Raw genomic sequence first — 14,115 nt, 5'->3', positions numbered from 1 at the left:
GTTTTCTCATCTGTAACATGGTGGTGCTAATAGTTCATATCTTCACGGGTAAACAATGCATATAAATCACTGAACATAGTATAAGGCATATTAACTAACTGTTGTTTATGACCACAAATGGTAAACACTCATATTCACCAAAATGCAGACACAGATCTCTGACCTGAGCACTGGCTCACAGTGCCCATGGCGTCATGGATGATCATGAGACAAATTCACACGGACTACCGAGTCCTGTGGAGGAAAAGGGACGGCATGGCTAGTCCCTCAAGGGGAGAGCCTCAGAACGGCCTGGCCACCCTCTCAAGGGGAGAGCGGCTTGGAGCGGCCTCGCAACTCTCTCAAAGGGAGAGAGAGTGCACGGACCCTTGCCTAGACAGGATTTTATTGGTTTTTTTGCATGGGAGTTTAGGTACAACTTAATAATCATTGTCAGGCAGTAAACAGTAGATAGTATACAAAGACCTATTAGGGCTTCTCCTAAGTCAGGGTCTGTCAGCTAAAAGGCTACATAACTTTGGGAACATGAACTCTTTCTGCTGGGGCCTTTATCATTTAACTAAAAGCATTCTTAGCAAAGCAGACTTTGCAGGATTGTTAGGGATTCTTTCTCATCCAGATCACCCAGGGAACTCTCCATTCCCAGCACAAGGCTGCACCACCCTCTCATTGTTTTCAGACTTAAGTCAGGCAGAGGAGGCAGAGAGCCAAAGCATTCTCGGAGACTTCTTGCAGACAGACTGAGGACTCAGGCTTTGTCAAAGCCGGGGGGGGGGGGGGGGGGGGGGGGCGAGGATCCATCACCCCTTTTCTCCATAGCCCCCCAAGTCCTTCCCTGGGACCTCCACATGCCTGTTTTAGGTCATTCCCCCCTTGAGGAACCTTACCCGTCATTGGCTAAGTGATCAAGCATTGGAGGCTAGTTATGGAAAAAGGAGCAGAGGCGGTGCTCCTGCCAGGTGATAACCTTTGTCTCCTTAGTGCCTTATGGTCCAAAGGTCACTCACTCAGCCTTAGTCACGGTGGGTTTCAGCTCCTGAAACCACAGAGGGCGTCCCCAACAGATCTCATGTAGGTATATTAGGCAGGATCTGCTTATCCAAAGGATACAGAAGAAGGTTATCTTGATTTGTATCCTCACTGAGGGTGCTCAGTATCGGATTATGACATCTGTAAATCCAGCCTTTTTTCTTCTTGCCTCAGGGAGCAACTTTGAATGTAGGCTAGTCTAGGTTTGTGCTATAGACCAATTGATGTAGGCCAGGCACATATCATCCATTTTAGAGTTGTGCAACTTATGGTATAATTAGATTACGTTATACTAAATATTTAGTATTATACTGTATACTCAAGCATAAATATCGTGTTAATTTATTACCCATGGAGTACTGACCCAAATATAATTTCTAACCTTGTGCTGTGGAAAACTAAAACAGGTTAGTTGCTTAAATTTCCCTGTCAGGTCATACATAGTCCCTTAGACCTTAAGCCTGTACTTCAGCCATTAATGACTGGCTTACCTATTGTTATATATGAGTTAATAATCAGAATTTATAACAGGTTATAAATTATTATCTTGGGGAAATATATCCAGTGAGGATTAAGTAAAAGCTTTAAAAAGGAGAGGAGTTGCCTTAAGATCTCAGTCCTCCTGTCTATCAGAATGAGTCCCCTTAAAAAATGAACATTCTCTTATCCCCTCTTTTTTTTTTTTTTATATCCTTACCCAAAGACATTTTTTTCATTGGTTTTATAGAGAAAGGTGAGTAAGGACAGAGAGAAATGTTGGTTTGAAAGAGAAGCATCGATTGCTTGCCTCCTCACACGTGCCCCTACTGGGGATCAGACTTGCAACCTGAAATGTGCCCCAAACAGGAATTGAACCCACAACCTTTTGGTCTGTGGGATGGCATGCCAACCAACAGAGTCACATTGGCCAGGGTTATCTGCCACTTCTAAAAACAGCATTCCAGGACTTCTAGTCAAGATGGAGGAGTATCTCTCCTTGCACGACCACAGCAAAGATTATATAGCTGGACTACAAAAAAAACTAGCACTCAGAATCATCAGAAAATTGAGCTGTATGAAAGTCCAATCACACAGGAATAAAGAAGTCACTTTCATCCTTATGGGTAGGAGGGACAGAGACAAGAAGATTCGGAGACATGGAAGGGGTGGTCCCACACCCACAGGTGGTGGGTAAAAATCAGGAGGGATACATCAGGAGTGAGAGATCCCAGGCCCACACCATAACACCCAGCCCCAGGTTCCAGTGCCAGGAGCACAACTCCCCATAACTCCTGGTTATAAAAACTAGTAGGGGTTGGGGCAGTGGAAGAAACTGCAGGATTCTCAGGCATCTCCTCTGAGTCAGGGCCCACAACAGACTTAGGACTACACAGACTCACTCTCTCTCTGGGCTCCATCACCAGGGCAACAGCTGGAAGGGTACCAGTGACATACAGGAAGAAGCTGAAGTGTCTCGCTTCAGGGAGAGTACTAGGGGACAACTTCCTCCCAGACAAAACTCCAGAGGCCAGGCAGTGGCCATTGTCCTTTTCCTAAGGCCTCCCCCACACGGAGACAAAGCCTGAAACTGTATCTGGGACTCCATCATCCTGGTTCACATGGGTAGCCCTGTCATGGCAATTTCCTCAGGCTCTGCCCCTTCCAACTTATGGGTGTGCTTTTCTACACGCTAGTAAGACAGGGAGTCAAACCAGCTCTCCCTATACATAGAAACAAACACAGGGAGGTTGCCAGATTGAGGTGACAAAGAAATATGGCCCAAATGAAAGAACAGAACAAAACTCCAGAAAAAGAACTAAACAAAATAGAGATAAGCCATAGATACAGAGTTCAAAAACACTGGTTATTAGGATGCTCAAAGAAATCATTGGTTACTTCCCAAGAGCACAAAAAAGACCCAGGCAGGAATGAAGTTTACACTGAGTGAAATAAAGAAAACGTTGCAGGGAATCAGCAGTGGAGTGAATGAAGCCTAGAATCAAATCAATACTTTGCAACATAGGAAAGAAAAAAATAATCAGAACAGCAAGAAGAAAAAAGAATAAAAAAAAATGAGGGTAGGGTAAGGAGTCTTGGGGACAACTTCAGACGTACCAACATTCAAGTCATAGGGGTGCTGGAAGGAGAAGAGAAAGAGCAAGAAATTGACAACTTATTGAAAAAATAACAAAAGAAAATTTCTCTAATTTGGTGAAGGAAATAGACATATCAGGTCTGTCCAGAAGGTATCCAGCCATGTAATATGAAAAATAGAAACATTTATACAAGAAGATACAAGATGTGAGAAACATTGTACATAGGACAATGACACCTCAGTCCCCTTCAAAGTAGCCACCTTGGGTTCTAACACAGTTCTCCTGGTCACCATCAGTTGCCCTGTCGTATTCTCCTGAATCTCACTGATGATCTAAAATCTCTCCCTTTCAAGGGTGATTTTAGTTTTGGGAAAAGCCAGAAATCACAGGTGCCAAATCAGGGCTGTAAGGGGCTGAGTCAGCTGGGTGATTGGATGTTTCACAAAAAAACTCTGTACTAGATGTGAGATGTGATACATGAGCAGGTCTCATCAGGTTGCTCATAGCTGTGGCCTTCCGAGTCATCTGAATACTTTCCACAGAGGAATGTTGAAGCTTAACACAAAATCTGATGCAAATTTGTAGCTCTAGTCATTTTGAAGACAACAGCCACCCAGTACACATGCTCACTCAATGGCTTTTACCACCCCCACTGACTAGTACAGTGAAGTCATCATTCTTCATGCATGTGCATTCCAGTCCACTTTTCTTGGCTGCCAGGTTACATCAATGTTGCACAAATCGTTCTCACTATAGTAATGATGGCTGAGCTTTTTCCAGACAGACCTCATACTAGTTCAGGAAGCACAAAGAGTCCCAAACAAGGTGGATGTGAAGAAGCCCACATCCAGACACATCATAATGAAAATGTTAAAGGGTAAAGATAGAATCTTAAAAGCAGCAAGAGAAAAGCAGATAGTTACTTACAGTGGAGTTCCTATAAGACTGTCAGCTAACTTCTCCTACAAAACTTTGCAGGCTACAAGGGACTGGCAAGAGTATTCAGAGTCAGGAAAAGCAGGGACCTACAGTCAAGATTACTCTATCCAGCAAAGATATTTAGAATAGAAGGGCAGATAAAGAGCTTCCCAGACAAGAAAAAAAAACTAAAGGAGTTCATCATCACTAAACCATTATTATATGAAATGTTAAGGGACTTAAGAAAACGAAGATCAAATCTGTGAACATTAATATAGCAATTAAATTTGCAACTATCAACAGTTGAATATAAAAACAAGCAGAACAGAAACAGAATCATATATATGGAGATGATCACTTGGAAGTAGGGAGGGGAATAGGGGAAAAGTTTCAGGGATTAAGAAGTACAAATTGGTACAGAATAGCCATGGGGTTGTAAAGTACAGTATAGGAAATAAAGAAGCCAAAGAACTTACATGTATGACCCATGGACATAAACTAAGGGTAGGGAATTGCCAAAAGCAATGGAGGTACCGGGTGGAAGAGGGCAAAGGGGAAAAAAATGGGACAACTGTAATAGCATAATTAATAAAATATATTTTATAAATAAATAAATAAAAACAGCATTCCAAAGACATGGGATCCCTAAAGAAATAATATAGGAAATACCCTTCAGAAATACAGTCCTAAGTAGATAACAAATATACAATTTGGTTTTTCTCACATATAATACTTAGTTCCAAAATGTATCTCTATTATAACCCTGTAAGGCTTATGAATATCCTGAGTTCTTTATCTTTCTTAAAAAAGCTTTTTCTGATGACAAAGAGAAAGCAAATTGTCCAGATCCTTGGCAAAGCCTAATGGTTCATAAAGTTCAAGGATTCATGTGTGTACACATGTGTAGGTGTCCTACATACATGGCTGCAAAAATCACCCAGCACAGTTTCCACTTTTAAATTTGGAGCACTGCATCAAGTTGTATTGTCAGCAGTAAGGATGGACTTGCATTGTAAATACTCAGCTTTCTTTTGGTTAGTTTCCTTTGTATCCCTGGAAGTAGAAATTAGGTGAAAGAAACAGATCTCTAGAGTTGAGACTTGCCCAAGGTCACACAGCTGATCAGTGACAGAGCAAAACTCAAATCCAGGGCTTCTGACTTCAGGTCCTGTGCCCTTTTTTGTTTTGTTTTATTATATTATACTATACCACAGTGCTATGTATAGCACTCAAGGTTCTAACTCTGTCCTCATTTTTAGAATACTTTTAGATGGTAGTGGTATTGATATTTAATCTTCATAGAAACCCAGTATGGGAGGCACTGTGATTTTCCTTATTTTATAAGTGAAGAAACTGAGGCCCAGAGAAGTAAAGAGCTTGATCAAGTCATACATTTAGTGACAGAGCAGTCAGAGTTTGAACCCAGACAGTATACTCCAGGGCCCACGCCAAGCCACCGAACTGCTGCTCTGACCAACTGAATGCATCTGTGCAAAGGCATTACTGTTTGACCTCAGGGTATGTGTGTTTCATATTTTCTTAGCTATGCTTAAAATTTATTATCTGCTTAAAATTGTGATTTTTAGGACATATAAAGAGAAAGAATATGTGTGGTTCGTCTCAAGATATATATTACTGTCCGTATCAAAATCTCCAGCTCAGAGTCCTTAAAAAAACAAAACTTTGGCCCTGTCTGGGAGTAGCTCCATTGGTTAGAGCATCATCTCGATACGCCAGAGTTGCAGATTTGATCCCAGTCAAGGCACATACGAGAATCAACCAATGATGCATAAACAAGTGGAACAACAAATTGATATTTTTCTCTCACACTCCTGGCCACCATCAGAAAAAGAAAACTACATTTTAAAAAATGAAATTTGTTAAATTTTCAGAAAGAGGGAAAGTGTCATAAGCATTTTCCAAAATGTTATTTTTTAACTGAGAAAGCAAAAATTATGTAGATTATTTAAAGATGTTTGACTCATTGGGTAGTGGAAAACTTAAGTAAATCATAATGTACACAGCATAATGCGGGTAAAGTGGTGCTGCATAACCCATTTGTTTTTAGACTTCTAGGTTGCTCCACGGGAACCCTTCGACTCAGCTTATCCTTTCTGCTGCATTTCCACTACAACAGAGCACTTTTCCTCAATCACATCACCAGCAACACCAGCCTCAGCAGCAACAACAGCAACTGAGTCGGCACAGGACTGACGCTTTGACCGATCCTTCCAAGATTCAACCACAGTAGCACACGTCTCCTCTCTGACCTCAAGGGAGGAATGGATTGGCCCCTAATGAGTTGCTCAGATGTTCTGAGGATTAGGAGTTTCATGAGATGCGGTATTGAGTGTTCTAATTCCTGGAATTAGTTAGCAGGGAAAATGCTACTTAGTGGTACAGATGTACATTAAATACCAGCCATCAGGAAATGATCTTAGGGCCATAGCCAATTCCGACAGTGTTTTCATTGCCCAGATATTTTTTGATGGAAAGAGTATATTGCCAAATGTTGAGAAGCTCAGCTATGAAATATGACCTCTAGTGAATCAGAAAGGCACTAACAATGTTAGTAACTTTGAGTGGTTCTGTGCCTGTTTTCAGGGGTTTGCTTACAATGATGCCATGAAGACAGTCCAGTAGACCCAGTAGGCCCTCTTCCCCAAACCCTCTCCCTTTTCAGACAATGATGAAATCATAGTTTCACAATGTTGTGTGGGTTCATATTCTCTATGTACAGATGCTGTAAAAATATTATGTATATGTCTGGATACAAGGAAAGAAAGCAAAACATTTTGTATGCTGCATGAAAGCATTATCTTCTCCTTAAAGGTATGAGTACATTTCCTTAGATTCTAATGCCATGTGCAGACTAATACATCCTTTATTTTCCCTTTTGTTTACAACACGATAGTGTTCCATTCACTTTTCCGGGGCACAAGTCTTTTGTTCATACTTGGCTGTGATGTCACAGTTTGTTCAGAGAGGTATGATGTGCTGCTGGGAATGGATTTTTTTTTCAGGTTAAATGATTGAAATAACAGGCTTTTCAAGTTACTCAGAAGTATCCCTCATTTCATTGTTTTTCAATAATGTTTGAAGATAGGATTTGCACTGCTTTATTTTAGAAGGTTGGGAGTTTTGATCTTATATTTTGATATAGTTCATAGTTGGAATAGTTGTATAAATGGCTTTCAACACCTGAAAGTAATTTCATGAATGTTTCAGTTACAGGAGTAAAATTTGCACACAAAACATTTTAGGCACTTTTTAACATTCTCACTGGTGGGAATTTTAACTTTTAGGATTTGTTGGAATCTTTTTATTATCCTTCACAATTTCAATGGTTCTTTTAGTCAGAAATGATTCAGGGTTATTTGAGGGGGAAAAAACCCATAGTGCCTTGATTTTGATTCAGGTGATAACTCACCACGTTGAACTCATTGTCCAGTTTCAGTGGCAGTTTTGAAACCTTAGTACATTTTTAATAGCATGTGGGTGTCAGTGCCATTATTCTCCTGAGTCCTTATGAAGACTGCTTCGAGTCTCTTGGACTGGAGGTACAAATAATTTAGAAATAAAAGATGACATCTTAACACCTTTAGAGTCATTACTGTGATCTTAAATTGTTTTTCTCAGCATTTTTTTGAAGCTAAGTAGTCATTGCAGAATTATCAGTAAATATTTGCTCAGTATGATTTCTACAAAGAAAAAAGTGTAGGAATTTGCTTTGCCTTCATACAACACTAGAGTAATGTAACTCACATGCTTTCTAAACATGAACTAAGATTTCATTTGGCAATTTCATATTCCAAAGGTAATAAATTCCAACAGAAATTATATTCGTAAAAAGCATTTTATATATTCTATGGTACTAATAATTAAATTTACAACTATAGAGCAAGGGAAAATTAATGGAAAATATCTTGCTAGAATATTAAAAATTATTACTGAGGATAGGGAAAACAGCAAGCTGTAATACATCAAAACTGAATTTAGAAAAAAATGCATAACAGAATCCAGGCTGTTAAACAGGAAAGGCTTTGAGCAGTGAAGGTAACCTAATACAGACTTGTTGGATGAAGGAGTCGGAGGAACTCTGCGCCCATTCCTAACGCTTTTCTGTCCTCAGCTTTGCTGTTATCCATAAGGGATCCGTTGTCTTTCTGTAGAAAACCATTCCTGGCCACACTTAAATTAGAAGATGTTGCAAATGAAAACAACCAAAGAAAGTTGGTACCTACCCTTCTGTTAAGAGAAGTGTCACTAGATACCAATCAGTAATCAACATATCAAGAGCTCCTCTTCTAGCTAAATGGTCATCCAGAAGAGATTTCTGACTTTCTCATGAATGTCAAGGATAGTTGTCAAGCGTATGTGTGTGCTTGAGCATACATACACACAGACAAAATTGATGTTGTAAAATAGGGCAACAGTATTAATTCCCTTCCCTTTCAAATTGCCTTTGTTAAATAACCATGTTATGCCATTCCATATATATCTGAGTTGTGCCTCATTCATTCATGGGTGATATCTAGTGATAGGGATTTATCTAATGAAAGAGATGAAGAACTATTAAGGTTTATCTTCCAAGTACCATGCTTAAAAGAAAGATGGTGGACCGTGAGTACTGTGTACTTAGATTTAAAAAAGCCAAGCCTAAGACAAATTAGGCAAAATCTTGCATTTATAATAGGCAAAATCTTGCATTTATAATTTCTGTTGTTCCTCGCAGTTTTTTTCTGCTTAGAATTGGCTGCTTAAATTTAAAGGAACAGCTACCTGCTTCTCCTTTGTCGTCAGTAGGCATATGTTGTGTTGGAAAAGCTGCTAAGCACCACGGCCTCTTAGCTCCTCGTTTAACTGATTTCCTCTGCTTCTCTTGAACTTAGATTGCAAAGTTGCCCCTGCCCCCTTGACTGTTCTGATGAATAGTCAGCAGTTGCCTGATCTTCATTCATTTCTGTAGCCAAAGTTGTTAACTGAAATCCTAAATCTAAGTTGTGAAAAAACACAAAGTAGGAAACACCTTTAAGCTACTTAAAAACCATTTTTCTTCTGCTTTACTCTCATGGTCATTTTTTCTTCAAAATAAGACATTTTATTCTAGGTGGCACTTTTTGGGTAAGAAACTGTAGAAGATCAGGCCAAATGTTAGCTGTTGTGCAGTGGTTATCTGCTTTGGACTGCCTCGGCACTGAGTGAGTCAGTAAGTATTGTTTTAACAACTACAAGTGAAGTAGAGAAGGACCAATGGAATTGCTGCTGAGAGTGGTGTCAAACCTGAGCCTAGACACTCACAAATTCTCTTTTTTGAGTGGGAAATACTGACTGAAAAGCATACATGGAGGGTGCAGGTAGCATTAATACTAGTCTCCAAACTCTGTCCTAAGTTGAGGGGGTAGTTTGAGCCCTGTGCTCTGCTTTGTCACTTAAATATGGTTTAGGAATATACCAGTAATAAGAGGATGCCTGTGACTTTGAGTGATTATAGAATACTGAGTTCAGGAGAGTGGAAATGATAACTTGGATTCTTCAGAAGTGCTGTAGTTGTTGGTTGTTGCCTTAAAGCAGTCTGTCTGCAGTTTGGCACTGCAGCAGTGTGGCTCTGTTGCAGGCATTGGGCGCTGAAGGGAGATGAACCCTTGTTCAAGAAGCCTTAGATAGGGTCCTACAGACAGGGGAAAGTTATTAACTGGATGTTACTCAACATGTTTAAAATGTTTCCACTACATTGAGGTAAAACCCTTTTTTTTTTTTTGAAGTAGAATGCAAACAGCATTTTACTCTAGTATTGTTCATTTATTGTTTTCTTTTTCTTTGGTGATTGAAAGTTTGTTGAACATTTGTATAAAACTCATGCAAATCTATGACCTTTCCAATATCTGTGACCCTGTTCATAGTCCCTCGGGAGTCAGTGTTGGAAGGTGTAAACACTGGATATTGCTATTGCTGAGTGAGTCTACCCAGGAGTACGTCGATCGGAATTTTTAGATGGTGGAAAAGAAACAGCACAAAGGCACTTGCCATTTTAATAGTGATTGAGGAAAGAGAACCTTTTAAGTTTGTATGTGTTGGGTGAGCATTGTTCTAAAAGGAGCTTCTGAAGTAACTGCAAAGGAAAAGAGTCGACTATTTTTATAGCATATTTAATATATTTGTATATAACTAAGACTATAGTAGGAACCACCCTCCACACGCCTCCCACTTTTCTACTCCCCCCACCCCTTGCCATAGCACTAGCATAGCCTCGTCCGCATGGGTAATGTGCCTATTGTCAGCCTACCAAAAGATAGTGCTGCTGCTTTCTGAGACAGGTGAGAAGACCCAACTCTCATGCCTGGGGATCCTTTTATAGGAATAGCACACACTTAAAACAACATACCACAGTCTAAAAGCATCATTTTGAAATATAACAAGCACTTTATTGCAATTATTCATTTTGATAAAGTTTGTCTTAGGCATTATCATTTCTAATGGATCCCCAAATCATCACTTAGGTGAAATTTTAAAATGACACATTTCTGAGAAATGTTTAGATCCAGTGAACCGTAGTAGGTTTATGGGAGTGATTTCAAGGTAGCCAAATGAACTTGACTTTTGTTTTGAATGTGGTGGAGTTGAGACTGTCGATGCTAGTCCATTTAGACACTATTGTAAACCTATCTTGCCTAATGTGTGGACACCAAAAGAGCCTGTTTATTTTCAGATGTGTAGGAAAATTTTATCAGTGTGAATAGATGTACAGAACTAACCTAAAAGTGATTGTTAGTAATATTTTAGAATACAATCATTTCAAGAATTATTCTGGGTGTTTTAAATGTGCTCTGAAATGTTGGCATGTCATTTCAGCGTTCCCGTTTGAATTGCTCTTGTAATATTTTTGCACAAAAAGGACTAAGAAAAAGACTACTTTGGTTGAAGAAAAAAGTATTTTTATTTTAATGACTCCTGTGGAAACACTGGGGATGAATTTTGTTGGTGTAGTTATAATTCAGGATATTTAAAACAGTATTGAACAGCTCACAAGAAATTAAACAACTTGGATATTTAAAAATTAAAACTCCATGTGACTGTTTTGCATATTTCCCCCATCATAATTTAACACTACATTCCTTGTTTTTCTTAAATAAAATACTTTGCAGGTTGTTTTGAGTATTTAACATATTTTGTAAGCTACCTGGGTTTTCCTAAGGAAATGTCCTTTGATGAAACAGGATATAGTCTATGAAGAAATAAAGTGAAATTCCATTACCACCACCAGCAAACACTGAGGTGCTGCATTAAGTGACAATCAAAATAGTGAGTATTTATGGAAGAATTTAGAAAGTGGTTTTAAAGCAATTGCTTTGTAAGCAGTTCTCTGGGTTTCTTGAATAAAAATGGCTACATGTATTTATTTATATTTTTGAATATCTTTGTGCTGTTTTCTTATCAGAGCAATCTCATAGTGTCATGTATTTAATTTGTGGTTTCTTTTGTTTTGCCTTGTAGTCCTTTACTTTAGAGAACTGGCTTTTCTTCTGTGGGGTGCAGTCTCTAGCCCTCATGACACCTCCGCACAGGCCATCCAGACCTGTTGTACTTCAGAACAGCAGTGGAAGGCCCAGATCCAGATGCCTCTGCACTTCCCTCCTGTCCCAAACTCATTTAAGAAAAACAAAACAAAGGTAACTTCCTTCAAGTTTGCTTTGTATAGCTCCAACCTTTTTCTAGTTTTACTTGCTGCCTTTTCCATTTTGGGGGCACTTTTTATATGATTACAGCCAAAGGCCAGTACAACAGAACCAACGGCGGCGTGCAACGGCGGTTGGTTGGTGCAGAACCAACAGGCGGCCAATGCCTGTTTTGCCCATTTGGGGAACTGTTAATAAAAAGGATCAGCATCTTCTAACGGCCCTTACTATCATATCCATATTAAAATCCACTTAAGGTCTTTAAGCATAGGCGGATAATGTGTACACACTGCAAACTCTTCCACAGAAAATGTTTGCTGTCTCTGTGGTGTAATGTTGCTTGGTTCTTTAAAAACAAAATAAAACCTTTATACATAGCACTATTCAGAAAAGCAGTGATTGAACATTGGAAGCCTAGGAACCAGAGGGTTCTTCTTGCTGGTGGGCACTGGAGCAGTGTTCTCTACTTCAGGTCTCCCAGAGGTAGCTCCTGAGTCCCACAGGTGCAGGGCACTTGTCTCGCTTTTGGGATCCCTTAGAGAACGGTAATTAAAGCAAGTTGGATTAAATGATGTAACATAAGTTTCTTAACTCTGAGGGTTAAATTGAAGATGTGTTCTCAAATGTATGCTTTTACATTTCTGAGGAAACAAACTGTGACATCGCGTTAAAAAGGACATCCAGATGTTTTATAATAGGTGTTCTCTAGTTGGCCTGTACTGGTACAAATTCACTGCTGGCCACGGTTGTGCCATGACTAGAAGCTATACTATCTTCATAAGTTTTCTGTAACTAGACAATCATCATCAAGCAAAAAAAATGTCCTGTTAACTTTTCAGTAGCCATAAACAGCTGTAACTTTAGACGAGTCTAGAATCAAGTTGGAAGCTATTTTATTGCATAAGCTGGGGAAGGACCTCTGTATGGCACTTGCCCATTCACTCTGTGTAAAGATTGAAGCCCAAAGATGAGTTTAATTCGTGCTGTATTGAAACCAGTTAGTGCAAAAAACCAAAAAAAGTTTTATCTTTGTAAATTTTTCATTGTTAACATGAGTTGGTAGCTGTAAAAACAGACACCGAATTCTTTCTAATGTTCTGTGTGCTACACTGCTGTCCTTACTGCTTGGTTCTTGGTTTTAAATAAAATTTAGATGTAGCCTAACAATCTTACTTTTGAAAGGGTGGAGCTGCAAATGGCTAACTGATCTTCTCATGGAGTACCTCTTTTTCGCTAAAGCAAACACCGAACTGAAATCCAAGTAGTTATACAAGAAACAAGCCTGACCATTTTCCAGGTAGTCTTTAGCCCAAATTCTGAACTACACAGAAGCACGAAGGGATCATGAATGGTTTCCATGGTGCTATCTTAGGTTCTCTGCTGATTTTCATGAGCTACGTGTGGAAATACAATGCTGTATAAAATATGGATCATTTTGTTACCAATTTAATATTGCCATTTTAATTCAGTTTTAAAATTGGTTCCACTTGCTTATCAAAGCTACCCTTTAAGAGGTACAACTGTTATTTACCTTCACTCAGGCCTCTTGCTATATGATCAGTTTTCCAAGTTATGATATGCATAGTTTTTTTAAAACTACATGTACTATTATAATGCTCTTGCCCATACTCTTGTATTCAGAACCTAAAGTTACAGAAGAGCCAAGCACTAGCATTTTTTTTGTAAGTGTAAAAAAATTAGGTCCAAACTTTGTTTCCTTATTCAATCTTAAAAATAAAAAATACCTCAGTGCTGTTTTCAATATCACTTGCATTTCTCAAAAAAAAACCTCAAAAAACCAAACAATAACACCTGCTTTTATGTGGCACTTATAGGAATTACATTATTTTGGGTTTTAAAGAGTATTAAATATTTTTAAAAATCACCACCAATGAAATTTTCTTTTTTTATTCAGCAGTGGATTCTACCTAACATTAGTGATTTTCACCTTGTAGCTTAGGTCGGAGCTACCAAATTCAGCAGTTATGTCCTGTTAACAAGCTTGTGGTGCCTCAGAAAGCTGTTCAGTTATTCACACATTAAGCTGGTCCTAGGACCAGGCCACCAGCACCGCCAGGTCTGGGCTATGACGGCACAAGCTTCTTTTGAACAAGATGTGTCCTTTCTCTTCTTGGAAAAGAACGTAATCCCTTGCTCGTTTTTGGTTATAATATGTAAGGCAGTATAAGGAGTATCTTAAGTGTAGAGAATGGTGGTGCAAGTCTGGGGACTTAACCTGAAATATCTTTGAAGTGCTTTATATTAATCCATGGACATTGTTTTTCCTCTCACACACACTTTTCAAGAGTTCTCTACCTGCCATAAAGTTTTGAAACATGACTTTTTGTCAATATGCACAACTGCTACCTCATAGAACCAAGGGAGGGTTAAGTGAGAGCTTTAGAACAATGTTTGGC

At 39.1% G+C, this 14,115-nt stretch overlaps 1 protein-coding gene across 9 annotated transcripts in view; it reads left to right on the top strand.

Moving 5' to 3' along the window:
• Positions 1-13,460, top strand: part of CLOCK (clock circadian regulator) — a 124,849-nt gene extending 111,389 nt beyond the window's left edge. For 8 of the 9 annotated variants that reach the window (XM_053654996.1, XM_037162286.2, XM_053655001.1 and 5 more), the window contains one exon: positions 6,091-13,460. In XM_053654996.1, the coding sequence (XP_053510971.1) occupies positions 6,091-6,273 (183 nt within the window). In that variant the 3' untranslated portion in view covers positions 6,274-13,460. The remainder of the gene's footprint in view (positions 1-6,090) is intronic. The other variant, XR_008389629.1, reaches the window with a different exon arrangement.
• The last annotated feature ends 655 nt before the right edge of the window (positions 13,461-14,115 follow it).

Source organism: Artibeus jamaicensis, unplaced genomic scaffold (genome assembly GCF_021234435.1).
Source record: "Artibeus jamaicensis isolate MK-2021 breed Jamaican fruit bat unplaced genomic scaffold, CSHL_Jam_final contig_889, whole genome shotgun sequence".
In the NCBI taxonomy this organism is placed as follows: domain Eukaryota; kingdom Metazoa; phylum Chordata; class Mammalia; order Chiroptera; family Phyllostomidae; genus Artibeus; species Artibeus jamaicensis.
This window is presented reverse-complemented; position numbering and strand designations above follow the sequence as displayed.